This window comes from Phytophthora sojae, assembly GCF_000149755.1.
Source record: "Phytophthora sojae unplaced genomic scaffold PHYSOscaffold_5, whole genome shotgun sequence".
Classification (NCBI taxonomy): Eukaryota; Oomycota; class Peronosporomycetes; order Peronosporales; family Peronosporaceae; genus Phytophthora; species Phytophthora sojae.
Genome location: NW_009258119.1, coordinates 583,356 through 601,678, shown reverse-complemented (window position 1 = coordinate 601,678; position 18,323 = coordinate 583,356). Strand labels below are relative to the sequence as shown.

General features: G+C 47.6%; 9 protein-coding genes across 9 annotated transcripts; 5 read left to right on the top strand and 4 right to left on the bottom strand.

Moving 5' to 3' along the window:
• Positions 1 to 870: 870 nt before the first annotated feature.
• PHYSODRAFT_507190 (hypothetical protein) lies at positions 871 to 1,104 on the bottom strand (the record flags this gene model as incomplete). Its single annotated transcript, XM_009530035.1, has 1 exon — positions 871 to 1,104. A coding segment is annotated over one exon (234 nt), but the record flags the coding sequence as incomplete, so codon positions are not given.
• Positions 1,105 to 1,189: 85 nt separating this feature from the next.
• Positions 1,190 to 1,876, top strand: PHYSODRAFT_508065 (hypothetical protein; the record flags this gene model as incomplete). The annotated part of the gene is made up of 2 exons (XM_009530034.1): positions 1,190 to 1,736; positions 1,794 to 1,876. 2 exons carry the CDS (start codon positions 1,190 to 1,192, stop codon positions 1,874 to 1,876), a joined length of 630 nt encoding a protein of 209 aa, XP_009528329.1.
• Positions 1,877 to 2,785: 909 nt separating this feature from the next.
• On the bottom strand, positions 2,786 to 3,529 carry PHYSODRAFT_510051 (hypothetical protein; the record flags this gene model as incomplete). The annotated part of the gene is made up of 1 exon (XM_009530033.1): positions 2,786 to 3,529. The coding sequence occupies one exon, from the start codon at positions 3,527 to 3,529 to the stop codon at positions 2,786 to 2,788; it is 744 nt and encodes a 247-aa protein (XP_009528328.1).
• A 471-nt stretch (positions 3,530 to 4,000) lies between these two features.
• On the top strand, positions 4,001 to 5,734 carry PHYSODRAFT_509575 (hypothetical protein; the record flags this gene model as incomplete). The annotated part of the gene is made up of 2 exons (XM_009530032.1): positions 4,001 to 4,594; positions 4,694 to 5,734. 2 exons carry the CDS (start codon positions 4,001 to 4,003, stop codon positions 5,732 to 5,734), a joined length of 1,635 nt encoding a protein of 544 aa, XP_009528327.1.
• Positions 5,735 to 6,045: 311 nt separating this feature from the next.
• On the top strand, positions 6,046 to 6,360 carry PHYSODRAFT_505285 (hypothetical protein; the record flags this gene model as incomplete). The annotated part of the gene is made up of 1 exon (XM_009530031.1): positions 6,046 to 6,360. One exon carries the CDS (start codon positions 6,046 to 6,048, stop codon positions 6,358 to 6,360), a length of 315 nt encoding a protein of 104 aa, XP_009528326.1.
• A 1,244-nt stretch (positions 6,361 to 7,604) lies between these two features.
• Positions 7,605 to 8,012, bottom strand: PHYSODRAFT_286177 (hypothetical protein). The gene is given in 3 exon segments (XM_009530030.1): positions 7,605 to 7,816; positions 7,834 to 7,864; positions 7,923 to 8,012. 3 exon segments carry the CDS (start codon positions 7,972 to 7,974, stop codon positions 7,612 to 7,614), a joined length of 288 nt encoding a protein of 95 aa, XP_009528325.1. The 5' UTR covers positions 7,975 to 8,012; the 3' UTR covers positions 7,605 to 7,611.
• An 818-nt stretch (positions 8,013 to 8,830) lies between these two features.
• Positions 8,831 to 9,163, top strand: PHYSODRAFT_286176 (hypothetical protein; the record flags this gene model as incomplete). The annotated part of the gene is made up of 1 exon (XM_009530029.1): positions 8,831 to 9,163. The coding sequence occupies one exon, from the start codon at positions 8,831 to 8,833 to the stop codon at positions 9,161 to 9,163; it is 333 nt and encodes a 110-aa protein (XP_009528324.1).
• Positions 9,164 to 9,863: 700 nt separating this feature from the next.
• Positions 9,864 to 10,307, bottom strand: PHYSODRAFT_286175 (hypothetical protein; the record flags this gene model as incomplete). The annotated part of the gene is made up of 1 exon (XM_009530028.1): positions 9,864 to 10,307. The coding sequence occupies one exon, from the start codon at positions 10,305 to 10,307 to the stop codon at positions 9,864 to 9,866; it is 444 nt and encodes a 147-aa protein (XP_009528323.1).
• Positions 10,308 to 12,020: 1,713 nt separating this feature from the next.
• Positions 12,021 to 18,192, top strand: PHYSODRAFT_505965 (hypothetical protein; the record flags this gene model as incomplete). The annotated part of the gene is made up of 4 exons (XM_009530027.1): positions 12,021 to 12,371; positions 13,149 to 13,481; positions 17,224 to 17,461; positions 17,540 to 18,192. The coding sequence occupies 4 exons, from the start codon at positions 12,021 to 12,023 to the stop codon at positions 18,190 to 18,192; spliced, it is 1,575 nt and encodes a 524-aa protein (XP_009528322.1).
• Between the last annotated feature and the right edge of the window lie 131 nt (positions 18,193 to 18,323).

Here is an 18,323-nt window from a genome sequence, read left to right as displayed (position 1 = left end):
TACTGTAGCATTAGAAGCTGCAATAGTTGGTTGAGCAAATGAAGTAATAGTAGCACTTGTCGCTGTCCCAGAAGAAGCTGTGCTTGTGTTTGTATAGGTAGTAGCTAATGAGTTGTATTGAATACCTGAAGTAGTCCAAGATGCAGCTGATACAGCTGTTCCTCCAATAGTAATATTTTTAGCTATACCCAGACCACCACTAAGCACTAAGCCACCAGTGCTTGCTGATGTAGATAATGTGTTATTAGTTAAAGAAACTATTCCAGAAGCATTAATAGTAGTACCATTAAGTGTTCCACCAATACCAATACCACCAGTTACTACTAATGCTCCTGTTGAAGTAGAACTCGAGGCAGTATTATTGGTAAAGGTAACTAACCCAGATGCACCAATAGTAGTAGCGCCAGAAATACCTCCTCCAAGAGCTAATGATGTAAGAGTGCCCACAGAAGTAATATTACCTTGAGCTGCAGTAGTCAATGTACCAGTAATCGACGTAGCTGTTAATGAATTAATCGTAGCAATATTTTTACTTGAATCCAGAATAATTGCCTTGGAAGCCGTAGCAGTGCCAGGAGTTACTCCATCAAGCACTCCAATTTCAGATGAAGATTTCGTTATTCCACTCATGGTTAAGGAACCACTTGTAGTGATTGAAGTAAGCGTACCTACTGAAGTGATATTGGCTTGAGCAGCAGTCTGTAGTGTACCAGTTAGGTTCGTAGCTGATAATGAATTTATGCCTGATATATTGCTCGAGGAATCGAGTACAAGCGCTTTAGATGAAGCAGCAGTGCCAGTAGTAATCGATAATACATATGTCGGAGGAGCTACTATTGATGATCCTCCTACGGTAAGTGATGAACAACTCAGTGCCCCCAACCCGCTAAGCGATCCATCAGAAGCAACGACAAGGGAGATACCAGGTGTTGCAATCCCTGGAGTGATTCCTGTGATGTATGATAGGCGATAGTCGCTTCGTCCGAGATAGAGCGTTTGAGCATATGCATATGTTAAGTATCCACTCGGATCGAGCGAGATGTAGAATGCCGGATTGTAGCACGATGAAATGAATGTAGGTTGAGGATAACTAAATCCACTCATAGATAAGCTATTCGACTGAAGTCGAAGTTTAGTGGCGCGCTAATATTTCTTCAATCTTATATAAGGCACACGATTTTTCTTAGCCATGTCTGCAATTCCCGATTATGGAGGCAGTCTACCTAAGAAGTATCGAGCTGATTCAGTTGGAAACATAGCGGAATTAGGTATCAAGAAGCTTTTTCGCATGGTTATTCTTGGACCATCGTTTTCCGGGAAGAACAACCTCTGTTATCATATTCTCAAGTCATCTCCGCATGTGTTTAGTCATCTTCATATCATTGCTCGAAACCCTCATCAGGATCTATATGACTATTTACGCGATAAGCTTGAGGGATTTATATCATTTTACGAACCTGATCAACCGCCTAAGGTAGATGCCATCCGACGGACTCCTGGCGATAAGCCAGAGCTTGTCATCATCGACGACTATAGCAACGATAAAAACCTTCAGAAGAATGTATTCAGTCATTACTTTACCAGAGGTCGGCATTTCAAATTGAGTACCATATTCCTAAGCCACAGCTGGTTTGCAACGGACAAGATGATTAGATTGAATACGGAATACGTCGCGATCCTCCGAGCAAACTCTCGTCGGGATTTGAAGCTACTTATCACCGACTTTAATATACCAGGTCTGACTGAGGAAGGCATCCTTCATTATTATAACCGGGCGATTTCTCGAGGAAAAGGCCAGATGCTCTTTATCGATAGTGTCAAGGGTCAAATACGCTATAACTTTGATACACCAATTAAAATTGGTGAAAATTATTAAATTGATAATATAAGCGATGAGTTCATTCGTTAAGATAGACCAAACCTGTTTGGTTCAAGATAGGCTCAACAGTCGATGGGCCTATACGTTCCCCGGATCAGCGTGCAATTTTCAGGATGTTGAGGCTTCTATCCAGTCGATCAGTCTGTATAACTCGGAATTCAATGTCGATTCGATTCAGTTCGCCAATACATCGTTTCAGATAGAAGTACCTACCGCTGCAACGACAAGTGTCATTAGTGTCAATCTCATTGATGGATACTATCTTTACACAGACATCAATAGAAATATTCAAACGGCTCTCGTCAATGCTGGGGCCTATCTAATCGACTCTAATGGGAATAATGTTTTCTATTTATAAATCGAAGAGAACAGTACGTATTACGCATGTCAGCTCGATTGCTCGCCAACTCCAACGTCGCTGCCTACCGGTTATACGAGACCAACTACTGGTTTATACTCGAGTGGTGGTACTGGATTGCCTACTACGACTCGTGTTCCTCGCTTGAACATCAATAATGCTGCGTTTGGAAACCTGTTAGGCTTTACGTCGGGGACGTATCCAACTTCGCCTACAACGTCAGCTACGAGTCTGCCAAGCAATACTATTCCCCAGATCTCGCCAACGTCTTCATACGTTGTTAGGTGCGATCTTATCAAGAATGATTTCGTTGCATCAGGTGATATCATGAGTGTATTTGATAAAGGGGATTCGACGATTGGTAAGCAGATTCAATACTTCCCAAGTCATGAGACTTGGTGTCGTACCCACGATGGACCAAGGAGTACTGTAAGCATCAGCATCTGGAATCAGAATGATCAAAGAGTCCATTTCCGCGATACGAGCGTTAATATTATGCTACTTCTACGCAAGCGTCGAGCATAAAAAAATGAAGTTTTTTTCAGCCTTTACATTGTGAAAGATCCCCCGTCCTTGTTCTTACGCATAGCACGAAGCTTGGCCATATGAGCCTTTGCTTCAGGAGAGCCCTTTGTGAATTTGGCCTTACGACGCTTGCCAGCTACACCTACACCGAAACGGGTTTTGATACCTCTACGAACACTATGAATCATTTCGTGATGCTCTGGTCGATCAGACTTGCTGACAAGATATTTCTCACCTTCGTCGATTAGATCAGTGATGATTCCTCTTGTCTTAGAATAGCGAAGAGCACTGCCTGCATGTCGTTTTACATCTGAGAAACTGATACGTCCTCCTTCTTCATCGCTCTCATAACCGTCCAATCCTACTCCAGTAAGCGATATAAGACCAGCTCTGGCTGCAATCCCAGCTTCAGGAGCACCAAATGCAGTAGCAACAGCTGGAACAGCTACGTCAGCTGCCTTCGATAGCAACCCACTATCCTTAGCGAACTTAAATCCAGATTTAATTCCATGCCAAATTTTTGACCAAATAGATCCACCCTGAGCTCGCTTGTAGCCCTTTTTGATTTCATGCTTAGTTATGTGGAGTCGAACTCCACGTCCGGCCTTCTTAGCTTTGAGAGCTTTCTCATGCGATTCAGGATGTAAATGGATCTTAGCTCCTGACCCTTGTAGCTCTGCTGCTGTAAGGGATAGCTTACCAGTATTGGCAGCCTTTCGTAATTTATGGGCGGGAACACCGCTCGAGATGATAAGTTCGTTATACATAATTTGTTGATTGGGGACAACGTTTGCGTGGTAGTATATATTAACTCAGAACTAATCTGCAACAAAAATATTTAAATCTTTGAATTTATTGAATAGATCCATCCGATTGTTCTGCTTTGCATATAATCATAGCAGCGACCAAATACCACAATAAGAGCCGTGAGCTGATTGAGTTTGAATCTCGTTGTATTTGCTGATGCCGTATTTCTTCGGTGGCCCTTCTCCCATTGAATCGAAATATTCACCTGTCCAATGACCTATGTCTTGGCTCGGCTTACGTAGTAGAATCAGGAACGATCCTTTCGTTGGAAGAGGCTTTTTGATCTCGCTTGACTCATAAATGTGGTCAATATGAACATTGAGCTTCTTAGCTAAAGCTATTAGATCGTGATCTGATGATATTGGTTTTACAAGATTCATTTAATTATTTTTCACCAAAGCTATATTGGAGTGTATATAACTGAATCAACTATGTCCGATACTCAGCTCGCTGATCAATTCCTATACCAATCTTCGCTTAAGAGCGATCCGGCCGTTAAGGTCAGCTCTCGAAAGCGTGTGCCGTACGTCATCGATCTAAACCAGGGTTCGTATGCGAATGGTATTATTACGATTGATGCTACAGCTCAGCTTAATGGGGCTGAGGGATTTGCCTGCCTCAGAGATGCCTACGTTGTCATTCCGTACAAGGTGAGTATGAAGAATACTCATGCTTCTACTGCGCTTGCTGCGGCTGCCAACCGACTGAGCGTTGGTCTCAAATGCGGTGTATGGAATGTTATCGATGGTATGTCGCTGGAGTTTAATGGTAAGAGCTTGCTTTCGATGAGTGAGTATAAGCTGTTTGCTAACAACCTTCGTGCTCAAGCAGAGACCTCACTCGACTATGTAAATAAGCATGGTGCTGAGGATTTCTTATTCCCCGATAGCTCTGGCTCGTTGTTATTCTCGTCTGCTACAAGCAGCCTGTATGGTGATGGTTATTCGAATACGGCTTCGGATATCACTCCTGCTTTGGGTACGGCTTCTACAGGTGCTGGAGTTGTTGCATCCAACGAAGGCTTCGTAAAGCGTCTTCTATCCAATCCACCTACAGCAGGCGGTCAGAACACTAACGGTTGGGTTAGTATCGCTTCTGGAGCTGCGAACACTATTGCTAACCAGTTTGGGCGAGGGGCCTTCGTCCCCGGTGGAACTGCTGCTGCTGCTATCGCAGGAACGTGGAATTACATGCTCAAGATCAAGTTGGTTGATCTCCACCCGATCTTCAAGGAGCTTGATCTCATGGCTAATCCTCAGATCAAGCTTCGTTTCCGCGTAAATCAGGGATCGGCCGTAATCAACCTTAGCACTACTAAAGCTATGTCGCTTTCATCGACTATGCTTGTTTCTGGTCAATCATGCCCGATCATGGTAGCCTCTTCGGCTGGGTCTGCTCCTAATAGTGGAGTATTTAATGCTACGACCGCAGGTCAGATCTCGGTGGCATGGGGTGCTATTACCAATTCTCTTGAGCCAACCATTGATAGCACCTATTTCCCTTTTACTACTACTCGTCTGTACGTACCATTCCTTGATCTCGAAAATCCTCAAGCTCTGATCAGCAAGCCTAACAAGACTGTCCGATACATGGATTACTATGCGCAATGGTTCTACCAACGCGCAGGTACTGGCGTCAGCTCTACTCAGCTGAACACTGCATTCGATCTACAGCTGTCTGCCAGTCTTAAGAATGCCAAGGTAGTTGCTCTTCTACCGTTTGCTGAGACTTCGTCTGGAAATTTCAATAGCTCTACTATTCAGCAGTTCCAGTCGTGTTTCGATAGTGCCCCTTGGACTGTTCAGCCTGGTTCGTCGATTCGCAACTTTAATGTTCGTATTGGTTCGCAGCAAGTATTTGATATCTCGTATGACTACGATTTCCAGGACTTCATCAAAGAGTTCGCTAAGCTTGGATCGATTAATGGTGATCTAACTAAGGAACTATCGAATGGTCTGATCGATTACCAAACCTGGCAGCAAACCAATCGTGTGCTTGTAGCAGACGTATCTCGTCTGACCGAGAAGGATGTTCCACAGAGCATCCAGGTTATGGGAACGAATGCTTCGACACAGGGTTGCAACATGCTTGTACTGGTTGGCTTTGAAAATGAGATGACGTACAATCGATTGACTGGAGAGGTACTCGAATATACCTCTAACTAAGCTATCGTTTGTATGATCCGATAACTATATAATCACCACTCTTCAGCTTAATTCTACGATCATTGCTTTTTACTATGAGGAGTGTTTTTCCTATCCCACGAGCGACTTGCTTAACTTTTACATTTATCTCAACCTGGGACACAAGTAATTCTGACTCTCCTCTATCTGTTAAACTGTTCAGACTTAAGCCAACGATTGATTCATTATTCCTTAGATCATAAATGGTCATCTTGTAGCTTGTATTCGAATTAATTAATTAAAATTCAAATATTTCCTGCTGGCTCTGTATATAGATACAGTCGATAATAATCATGAATTTAGTTTTAAATTTTGGTAAGCATAAATCCAAGACGATTGAAGAAGTGTATGCTTCTGATCCAGGCTACTGTCGTTGGTTGTCGAATCAGAAGATTCTCATTGATTCCGAGCCTGGCATTTGTGATTTTCTCAAAGCTAAATTCATCAACGATGATGGGTCATTCTTAATGACTTGGGGCAAATTCAAAGGTCGAACGATCAAACAAATCCAAGCAATCGATTCCAACTACATCGAATGGTTGAAGAAGAATGAATTCGTTAATCAGAAGATGTCTAAGCTGAAGGGTGCTCTTGATGAGCTCGCCTAAGCTGATGGTATTTTTTTTGAAAAAAAATATTCTGGAATTCGGATTAGCTTGAACGAGCTTGTACCCAGGTCAATTCTTCTACAGTTTTCGATCTCCATGAATGACCATGCAAAGATTCAGGCATTGATGTTGTCCACGATTTATGTCTCTTAGTTTGACAATGATGGGCATAGTTCCACCGTTTGCCTACGTAGCCACAAGGACACGAAATGTCGTGGTGAAGTCTCGCTTTAAAAATGTTCGTAATCATTGCCTCTGCCTTTTCCACGTTTGATACTACTATCGAATGCTTCATACAACGAACTTTTGACGGAGCCTTACTACAAACATTTCCGTTTTTCAATACAAACATGCACATTATCTTAGTTATGATGATATTATATACTTCGTAGTTTATTTGTCAGGATTAAACGTCATTTAAAGATTTGCCTCTGAACAGTTGAGCGGTTCCGAAACTATCCTCAGATCCTTTGAGTGCGTCCTTTCGTGCTAAGTTATCGAGAGGCCGTGCCGTTGAAATGATCATTTGATGTATGTGAGGTTGCTGTTGCTTTATGCGGCGCTTGGAGGTGATAAGGGTGTTCCTTCTCACCAGAGGGTAGTGATCGTGTGCATCGTTGAAATAACCTCTTTCACGGAGAACGTTCTACGACTGTTCTCTATGGTAAATTACGGGGAGAAAAAAACTGACTGGGTTTTGTGCTGGATCCTACTACTGCTAAATGCGCGCCATTTTTCAAACGAGGGTGGAGAGCTGATGATTGGCACTGGATTTTTCACCTTAGTACCTCAGTACCTTGCAGTACCTTGCACATCCCCCTATCGCCACATCGACTGGAAAATAATATTAAATATGTGAGGCTATTAGTTGTACACCCGTTCCTTATTCGGGCAGAATTCTGTAGTGGCCATGCGGTTTCGCTAGCTACGGTAAGTTATGGTAATATCTACTTGGACAACTCAATTATGGCCGCGGAATCCAAATTCGACAACCCTGTTGGGGTAAACTAATTGGTTTGGGTGCATCAAACCCAAGTCGTTGAAGCACCGAGTTTATTGCATCATCGTCCAGTTTCAGCTCTTCAGAATGCTGGAACATGTATTGACAATGTCGGCGAAATGAACTCATCAAACCTTGAGTGCTTGGTTGCTCTGTTGCTGCTTCCTCAAAATGGATATCGTTGCGTAGACGCCATGTAGCATGGAACACAATTGCTGTGTGAACTCTCCATAGCAGCAAAATGGTTATCATCAATTACCCCAGCACTGCGCGGGAATGGGGCGGCCATTCGGGAATTGGCTTCCAGCCTTGAGTCCTCTGCACGAACTGAAAAATGCGCCTTGGTTGGAAACGACGCAGCACTTATCGTTACCCTTCCTGTTAGGTTCGATCGAACCGCCCGACGCGGTACATGCCTTCTGGGTGAAGTCGGACGCCGAGCTCTCGGCAACGGGGCCACTAGGTTGGTCGATCGCTCCAGTACACTGTAAATTTGCACCATGACTGACTGAAGGCAGAGGTCAGAAACATAGTTTATGGATCCAGCCATCGACAGGCGCTTACACGGGCAACAACAGAGCGGCGAGAGCAGCGAGGACGATCTGGGCCTTCATTATGAGGAGCGTGTAGAAGTCGCAAGTGTGCAGCAGGTGAAGTTTTCGGAAATGACCTTTGCTGGTCTACGCCGTGCCGACCGCGACTCTTCGAGGTCATGCTGCTGCTGCACCAGATGCGGGATGAAGGTTGCAAGGTAGTAATGAAGAAAGACGATCTGCTCATGTCCGAGATCTTCCAGTGGCTGATGGAACACTATCGCGATGCGATGCTGGCGGCGTTGCGGGCAGCGTAGATTTCATTTTGACACAACTGGCAGTTCAATATATCCAAGATATCCAATGACACATGTACCTTTTAAATCAGTGTTAGTGGTCTGGCATATGTTTGGTGAGTGAGGCCTTGTCTTGTGACCTCTGTCGTTTGTTTTACAGCAGCACAGCGAGGAGGAGGGTAGCCTGTCCCGTCGCGAAAATCTCTCCTGAATTATGCTCATGATTACAATAAGTTCAGAGCCAAATGCTTACAAGTTTGAAGGTCCTGTGGTTGTCTAGGCCAAAGTGGACAATTACACTGTAACTCTGTCATAGATTTCAATTATCAGAATGCCAAATGTTTATGAATACAATTAAACAATCGAATGAACCTACAGTAGATTGTACACTATGGTACAGTACCTTGATTTTTCTAAGATGCAACTCGACCGAACTTGATTACCAGCAAAAGTGGTTTTAGCACAAATCAATGTCCCTAAGAATTCGTGCACGTTCATTTCATCTTACATCTGTAAGTATGCGTGGCTCTTGAATCTGTCGATCGAATGCTTAAACATGTAGGATGAACACAAGCTTATTCTCCGATTTTCCTGGTTGCGCTCAAGCCCCCTCTTCCAACTCTTCAAAGGCAACGTCAAGTATGCGTCTGACCTGCCTTCTCGCGTTCGTTGTCGCGGCTGCAGTACAGAGCAGCACTAACGCGCTCACTTCCAACGAGGGTGCGACTCTGACTATGGCATCGCCAGACATGGTCCACGACGTCGAGACAACTCTAAACGAGGGCACGCGACACCTGCGCAAAGCTGAACCTGCTGACACTTCGAATCAAGACGACGACGACGATGAAGAACGAGGGTTTAAAACCTCTCTCAAGAGCTTCATCAAAAGCGCAAAACAATCCTTCGGACTTTCCAAGACGGACACCAAAGCCCTGGCCCAGTATTTGTACGCTCAGCGAAACGGATTCGTGTAGTGTAACCTACCGTCCTAGCTCATTCTACAGCTACAGCTACCTCTCTCTCCGTGAGCATAATTCACCGTTTTTCCTGTCGAATTTCTTCTTCTAAGTATTAATGATCAACTCGCTTTTCACAATCGGTAAGTACGATGCAAAACGCTTAGGACAACAATGCTGAGAGGGAAACACACCATGAATGATAATATCTCGATAAAACTCAGGCATATCTGCAGGGTGGTCGTCCTCGAGGTCAGGAGAGTGGGAGATACTAAATGCAAGGAAGCATAGTTTCGTCAAGGTCGTTCACCAGTTGCAATGGACTTAATGGGTCTCGTAGCACGAGAAGGCCACATGCACGACGTCAATTATACAGAGATCGGTCAGAAGGTTGCATGACTAGCATGGCAAATGCCCTTTTATCCGTTGTCACGAACGCCTTTGTCAAGGCTGTACAGCGGGATCATGCTGCTGCTGCATCGGATGCGAGATGAAGGTTGCATGGTAGTACATGTAATGCCGAAAGCGAGCTGGTTTTCAATGATGATATTCTCATTTGAACATTCTATTGCGCAAAAATGCTCTTCACTCACTCTACAAGTGAGGGGGGATCAGGACAGGTTAGAGACCGATCGCTTGAGCTTCGCCGGCTCCTTGTTGTCAAACGTGTCCCAGTATCTCTTGTACTCTTTGAAAAAGTGGAAGTTTGCGTCGTGGTTCAGCTGATCCATCGACATGGTCTAGAATTATTTTTCCACATGCCCAGCTTATTGCCGACCTGCTCAGGAGTAGTCCCCTTAACTAGCGCAAGATCCTTGAACACCGGCATGTACGAGGCTTGAAGCTGTTTATAATACGCTTCGAGCGCCTTGATCTCGTCGTATATATTGAGAGAGGAAACCGAACTCTGAGCCTTTTTGGGCAAACTTGAGACCACACGCTCGAGTTCAGCTGCACCGCGCTCTTCATCGTCGGAATCCTCGCTCGCGGGGTCTTGCCCTCTCAGTGATCGGGTGGACGGTATGGTTCCATCGACGAAACGGGTGACTCCAGGCGGGCTCTTGGCAACCGTAGAGCTCTCACTCTTCTTAGAGATTGAGAGAGCGTTGGAGCTTGCGAGAAGGCTGGCTACAGCTGCGAACAGGACGAATCCTAGACGCATCGTCAAACAGGAAACTTGATGCGTAGGAGACTCTTGTCGTTTTGGCAGCAACTTCAAGAATGACGCACTTTGCTGATCAGATCCAATACCATTCGTGATTACAAGGTTTTGTCAAGCTCGCATAAACCAATAGGTAATCCGGAGCGTTGCTCCGGGGGGGGGGGGGGGGGGGTACACAGGTCGACGAATAGTTTCATGGGCGATGATAATGGATAATAATTGAGTAAATCCTAACGTTGTTTTGTTTTTAATCCTTAAAAGCACTACCAGCCCAACTCTCTAGTTTATTCTAGCATGGGCATCTACTGCGCCTGCTTCGCAGCCGCAGCATCTGCCCGAGAATGCGTAATTGAACAAATAGTTGCGCACATCGAAGTGTCATGATGTTTCAGCCAAACCTTTGTGAGGCTGGTAACCAGCAAGCCCCGCTCTTCTTTATCGTGGTGGGTTCTCAGGAACCGAAAGTCACCAATTGAGGTTGCCTGGTCTGATGAGGCCATCGGTGACATAGCACCCTGGTCAGCGTCCAATGGCTGCGTTGGCGCCAGCAACGAGAGAGCTATTTCATTCATTTTGCAGGTAAGGTATACTGTGCTCATTTTTGTACTATGTTGTGTGCTAACGATCAGACGAGAGAGCTACAGTTGCGGAACGAAGGAGAGACGCATGGTGCGCTGATCTTGACCATTTAACTTGAGGATGTTGGCTAAGTGACAATAATGATCCTCAATTCAAAAACAAAACAAACAAACAAACTTTTAACTTGAGGGCTTGGGGGATAAATTGCGGAATGAGATATACGCAAATGGGCCAGTTCCTTGGAAGTGTGTGCTTCAACGGAGGGAAAAAAGTCTTATTCAAATGAACGATGCTCGTGTCACTGTCGAGTTGAGCTGATTGGTTTGGCGACAGACACGAGGTTGGGCATCTTCGGCTAAGAGTGATTGGGTATTGAGCAAATTGACATGTAAAAAAATGCAGCCTGCAGCTAGACAAGTCAAGTCGTTCATCTTCAGCTAACCTTGGTCGATTATGGCGCAAATTGATACGCATTCAGCGAAGCCATGACGCTCTCATAGTGTACTAGAGCGTCCGTAAGTGTTTGAATGCAGGTTTTGGTCAGTAATAAACGATCAGTATCCACCTTTGGTAAATAATGTGCATAAATCTTAGCATTTATCGACGGGTACCCGATTCCGGCAGATATTAGCTTAAACATTACAATTAAGAAAGAGAGACCCGGTTTGGTACCGGGTTTTGGAAAGTTATAAGTATTTTGCCGGGGTCAAGCACAGGTCTTCGTTCGACCTGTGAATTTGGCAACCTCTTCATAAGTATAACTTTACTATTCTATCCCAGGGGGTTCTAAACGCATTCTATTATTTCTTGCACTTCAAAATGGCCGAGCCAGCCCGAACTCCTCCTCCGTTGCTGGCCGTGGCGTGGCTATTCCGCGCCAAGGGCCAGTTCACGGACCTCCCGCACGTCGTGGACGCCGTCTCGCTCTTCCTGGACTCGTCCATCGCGCTGCCGCTGCACGAGGCCTGCAAGCGGAACTCGCTCAAGCTGCTCGAGCGTCTCTGGGCCCATAGTCAACTCCCCCGCCCCAACAATTCCTGGAGTTTGGGCGAATTCCTCCAAACCGACCGCCACTATCGTCAATATCAGTTCACTTTGTCTCTGACCGAGGCAATTGAGCTAAAAAATGTCGAGATGGTCAAGTGGCTGGCGGCCAAGTTTCCGGGTTACACGGTCCGAGCTCAAGTGGTGGTGAAAGCCGCCAGTGCAAGATGCAAGGAGGTTCTGCAGTTTTTCCACGATAAAGGCAATTTTGCATTGGATGAAGCTGTGCGAGCTGCTGGAGCGGGGCTGTGTGTGGAGTGGACGGGGAAGTTCCTCCGGGCTGCAGTGGCGAGTCGACGGAACGACATTGTATGGTGGGCACATACCCACTTCCGAGACTTTAACAACCGCCGTGGTGCACTTGAAGCCGCAGTGAAGAACGGGGACATTCCCATGGCGGAGTGGCTGATTCAACATGGATATGAATGGTCTGAGGGACGAGTTGGGCTCCGCATTGCGCACAAAGTGGCGGCAACGGGAGACCTCGACGTGTTGAAGTGGTTGGACAGCAAGGATCAGGTGGAGAATGTTGCAGGAGTGCTGGTCAAGGCGGCGGAAGCAGGGCAATTTGAAGTGGTGCGGTGGCTGATTGATCGGGATATAACCAATTACGACAGCGACGATGATGAAGACGAGGGTAGTGGGTATCGCTTGACGGATCTGGGCGGGGAGGCGAGCCTCGCTATTCACACGGCCGCTGTCAACAGCCACTTGGAGATTGCCAAGTACCTCCGTGCTCGTTCGACCGCCCCAAAAGATGATATCGACTTTGTACTGCAAGACCTTGGGCAGAGGCGCCAACTACGAAAGCTCTTCTCGCAGCTTGGGGCGTGGAATGAGGCTACAGTTGTATCCGGAAAAACAATGACTTGGGCTGCCCAAAAGGGTTTCCTCAATGTTGTGCAGTGGCTAGTTATGGAGTACAGCGAGGAACCCAAAGTTGATCTATTCGACTATGGTCGAAAGGCTGAAGGAGAGTCCTCGGCCACCACCGTTGCGATGAATGCTGCAGCGTCGAATGGACACCTGGACGTCTTGCAGTTTTTGCATGGACTGCAAGGATCGATGGACGCGAGCACGAAGAAGCGTAAACGAGATGAATCAAGGCCACGATCCAGTCCAACGTGCACGCAGGCAGCGATGACGAATGCCGCAGCTAATGGACATCTCGGTGTTGTCCAGTGGCTTCACCAGAACCGGTCGGAGGGCTGTTCCAAGGACGCTATGGATGGCGCGGCGGGACGAGGGCATCTGGATGTTGTGAAATGGTTGCATGCGTATCGCTCTGAAGGTTGCACAGTGGCAGCGATGGATAACGCTGCATCAAATGGACACCTCGAAGTAGTGCAGTGGTTGCACTCCAACAGATCTGAAGGGTGCACAACACGCGCCATGGATGGCGCTGCAGCTCACGGCCATCTGGTGGTTATGAAGTGGCTACACGAGAATACCACCGCTGGTTGCACGACTCAAGCCATGGATGATGCAGCTTCGAATGGTCACCTTGATGTAGTGAAGTGGCTGCATTCCAACCGGTCGGAAGGGTGTACGGTTAGCGCAATGGATCAGGCCGCAAAATACAATGAGCTCAGTCTCATCACATGGCTACACGTCAACAGATCCGAGGGCTGCACGGGAAAAGCTATGGACAACGCTGCCAGCGAGGGGCATTTCACTGTGCTGCAATGGCTACATTCTCATCGTGGAGAGGGTTGTACAAGTGCGACGGCGGATCTTGCTGCTGTAAACGACAGCTTCGAGGCGTTGTTGTTTCTTTACTTTCAATGCCACCAACAGTGCACTGAAGAGAGTGCGGCAGCGACCCAAGACAACGGTACTCCAGAAATCCACGATTGGGTCCTCGCTCGCCATGCCGAGTTCCAAGACGCAACGGGATAGACGAATAGGTGTCGATGGTGAATCTGGCTGGAATCAGACAAGAGTTCATGCAACCAACAGCAGAAATATTGCGCGGTCACAGTCGACTGGTGAGCTACAAACGAGAGCATATCCTTAATAAGTTAACAGTTTATTTTTCTCCAACTTCATTGAGGGCTTCAGCTTCAAATGTGCTCTATACACGTAACGAGCTGCTTTGGGAATTAGGATACCAGTTTGCCTGTCGTTTTTGTGCGAGCGAGCTCGATGCCAAGATCTCACATGATGCTACACCCGCAGATTATGCAATCATTCTGATACATATGACGTGACATAAACTATGTAAAAAGAATTACAGTCAAACCTGTTTATATGAGGCCCTGTTGGTGACCATCTACTACATTGACTCATATAAAATGGACTCAGTTAAAAAAAATTATGTGGTGCACGTAAAGAAATCGTGCATAGTTCGCTGCCGCTTTGCCTTCACCGTAGTCTCTCGAACCAAAGCGGTCACGGTCTGTAAAGCTCTTTGTTCTCTGTCAGTCTGCTCTCCGCATTGCAGCAGAAATGCAGCCAGCTCCATGCAGTGTCTCAGAGCAATGGCAGGTTGAACTGCGGGTTCCTGTTCCTCCTCTTCCTCCTGCTCGTCCTGCGAAACTGCATCACTTCCTGCCGCTTCGTCCACTAGCACATCTGGCTCGTGCACAGGAACGTCTTCGTCCACTGCCAGATACTCACTAGCGCTAACAGCGCCCTCCCACCTCGATAGCATCGCCGTTAACTCCTCCATCTCGTTGCTGGATACCTCCTCAATGTAATCCGTGTCAGCACGGGTCCATCCTAGCATCTTTCCTCTCAAAATGCGAGTCTTGACCCAGCAATTTGTAATTGTCGTTGGCGTCACACCCGCCCAAGCATCAATGGAGAATTGGACAGCTTCCAGTACGTTGAGCTTGCGTGTAATGTTAGCTTCAAGTGCATCCAAACACCACCGCACAAAATACTTTCGGTACCGAGCCTTGAACGACCGGATAATACCTGAATAAAAAAAACACCGTAATAGAGTTGGTTAGTTTAGGCTACACCACAATATAGATAAAATATTTACTTGCATCCAGCGGCTGTACGGCGGATGTCATGTTAAGAGGGAGGAAGTGAACAGTCACATCAGTCAGGTTTCGTAGAATCTTGTGGCATGAAGCATTGTCGACTAGAAGTAGGACCTTGCGATTGGCGGCCGCCATTCTCATGTTGAAGAGGTGCAGCCATTCGTCAAAAATGACGGATGTCATCCAGGCGTTCTTGGAGGACTTGTACAATATAGGTTTACCTTTAATCGCCGTTCCTTTTTTAAAGCACCTCGGGTTCTTGGCCGTACCTATGACTATTGGGTCGAGCTTGTCGGAGCCAGTCGCGTTGCAGCAGAAGGCCAAAGTCAAACGTTGCTTCTCCTTTTTCTTGCCCTCGTAGCTAGCGTTCGATTAGGCGCTAAGCGATAGAAAAGCGCCGTTTCGTCGAAGTTGAACACATTCTCGGGTGTAAACTGCGCCACCAACTCTTGTAGCTCTAGCCTCGCATCTCGCACTTCATCAGCTTCTACAGCGCCACCTTCGCCGTGTAGCGTATGGGAGCGGATCCCATTGCGCTTCTTAAAGCTTTGAAGCCAGTCGTTGCTTAGCCGGAGCTGCGTGGCATCGATGCCTAAGCAGTCCGCCAGCTCATGCGCTTTCAGCAGGAGCACGTCGTCCGCCATCGCCGTTTTAGCTTCGTTCTGAAAGAAAAATTCCCTCAGTTCCCGCTCGAACAGAGGGGATTTCATTCGGCGCCGCTTGGTCGCACTCAGGTCGACGTGGCTGAAGTAGGAAGAAGGCAGGTTGCGCAGTCGGGCGAGCGTGGCACGGCTGACCCGGGCCTTGAAAGTTGCGTAGATCCACTCGGCGAGCATGGGGTTGTTCATGCCAGGATTCTGTTTGAGCTTTAGGTGCACTTGGAGCTTTTGTTCTAGCGTCAGACAGGTGCGAGGAGACATGGCGAGCGAAGAAGGCTTGCGGTAGGCGTTGAGTGTTGAGCAGTGGTGCTTTGAAGAGTGTGTGGCCGTGAGCAGTGTGAATCAAATAAACAGGTGAGACCTAATTTGGTCCCCAAAAATGTGACTCATATACCTTGTATGCATATAAACAGAGATCATACAAAAAATAAGTGAAATATTTGGTAGCGACAAAGCCTATGGCTCAAATAGAGAGGATCATACAAACAGGTTTGACTGTACTGTATTGTTTTGCATTTCAATTTATTTGCCAAGATGGCTGCACTTCCTTCCCCGTTACTCGTCATGACCGAGATCTTCCACGCTAGAGCGGACTTTTCCTCGCTGGAGCATGTGCCGCACGGAGTGTCGCTCTTCTTGGACACCTCCGTGGAGTTGCCACTGCACAAAGCCTGCCGGTTTGGCTCGCTGCGGCTGCTAGACCGCATCTGGGACAGCTCCATCGACTTGGAGCAAGATCCGAAGACTTCCTGGTCCATCCGCGGCTTCCTCCGCTCGGAAAAACACTACCGACAATACCAGTTCACGTTGTCTCTAATTGAGGCGGTCAAACTCCAGAATTTGGAACTGGTCAAGTGGCTGTTTGGCCATTTTCCAGAGTGTTACGTGGCTCGAAGTGTCGTGATGCAAGCCGCAGGAGCTGGCGCCCTCGAGATTCTGCAATATTTCAAAGAAAGCAATGCCGACAACGATGAGGGAGAAGAAAATGATGACGAAATGAAGCAGGAAGATAGTGGCAAACGAAAGGTCCGCTGGGGTGGCGATGACGCGGCTAAAGCTGCTCGTGCGGGCCACGGCGATGTCGTCAAGTGGCTCTACGAGGACGCACACGGCCACAGAGAAGAAGAAACCGTGATGAAGGCTGCGGTTGCTGGTCGAGATGTCGCCCTCGTCGAGTGGCTGCAGAAGAAACTTGATATTTCGCCCTGCGAGGGAACCCAAGAAGCTGCTGCCAAGGGGAGTTTGGACATGCTCAAGTATGTTCGTGAGAAGGGCGACTACGACAGTGAGACCAGTGCTGGAACGCTGCTGAGGGCTGCGGAAAATGGCCACATGGGCATTGTGCGCTGGATTATCGACACAGATCGCGAGGATATGGGCGAGGAAAGTGGCGGTGGCGACTATGACGAAGAGGAGGACGACGCGAGTGGGGTGGCTTTTATCCTTCTCATGGATTCGGCGATGACTTTCCAATTACCAGTTTGGGAGGAAACGGTGGTCTTGCCATGAATTCCGCTGCCATCGGTGGACACTTGGAAGTCGCCAAGTATCTCTATGACCGGGCTGCAACTCCCAAAACGGAGAAAGAAAGAATGCGAGAGCAAGGGCGACTCCGGGCGGACGCTGAAGTATATCTCCCGTCAGCTGGACATGTTCGACGCGGACGCAGTTTCGATTGATACGATGTTCGCTGCGGCAAGGAATGGGCATCTTGACGTCGTCAAGTGGCTGTACTCGGAGTTCAGTGTGAAGCTCGGGATGGAAATGTTTTGGATGTATGAAGAAGAGGACGACAAGTACTTCAGTGTACTCGATGCAGCTGCGGTGGGCGGGCACCTGGACGTCGTCAAGTACTTGCACGAAATCTGTCAAGAAGCTGCAGGTGATGAGGAGCATCAAGATGGTGCGGACACGGGCGATGAGTCGATGAGAAGTGCAGACTCGGTGTTCTCTGACTCAGAGAATTCCTGGGCGGAGAAGCCTACAAGACCTGGGTGCACCACTGCAGCAATGGATGGTGCGGCTGCTAATGGTCACATGGAAGTCGTCCAATGGCTACATCAGAACCGGAATGAAGGCTGCACTATGGATGCAATGAACGCTGCAGCGGCTAACGGCCACCTGGACATGGTGAAATGGCTTCTCGAGCACACTAAAGTGGGTTGTACCATGAAGGCCATGGATGGAGCAGCCCGCGGAGGTCATCTTGAAGTTGTTAAATGGCGGCATGAGCACACGGACGGAGGCTGCACCAGCAAGGCGATGGACGGCGCCGCACGCAGCGGAGCCCTGGATGTGATGAAGTGGCTCCAGACGAACCGATCCGAGGGCTGCTCAAAAGCTTCGGTAGCCAAGGCTGCTCAGCATGGACACGTGCGAGTTCTACGCTGGCTGCATGAAAAATACCCGGACAAATGGTCGGCTGCAGCTATGGATAATGCCGCGATGGGAGGCCATTTCGAGGCCGTGCTTCTGTTGCACCCAGTCAGAAGCGAAGGGTGCTCACCTGGACCAGCTCGGATGAAATCACCGAGTCGTGATATCGGACGTTGGCTCCTTGAGCACTACCCCACTCGTGTATCGGACGACGTCTGGAAAATGCTCACCAGTTGAGGCTTTGTGTGTAATCATAGGTCCACCGCCAAAAAATATTGGTGAAGGCGCTACTGCGTTGGGGTACAGGAGCGTAACTTGAATACAATTGATTAGCTCATAACTATTTTATTTTACACACTGTGTCTCGG

Bases quoted from the DNA above. Each gene is read 5' to 3' on its own strand.
- PHYSODRAFT_286177 (XM_009530030.1), bottom strand. From the start codon at position 7,974: ATGAAGGCCCAGATCGTCCTCGCTGCTCTCGCCGCTCTGTTGTTGCCC. The intron at 7,865-7,922 runs AAGCGCCTGTCG...GCCTTCAGTCAG, and splicing joins CGCTCTGTTGTTGCCCGTGT to TCATGGTGCAAATTTACAGT.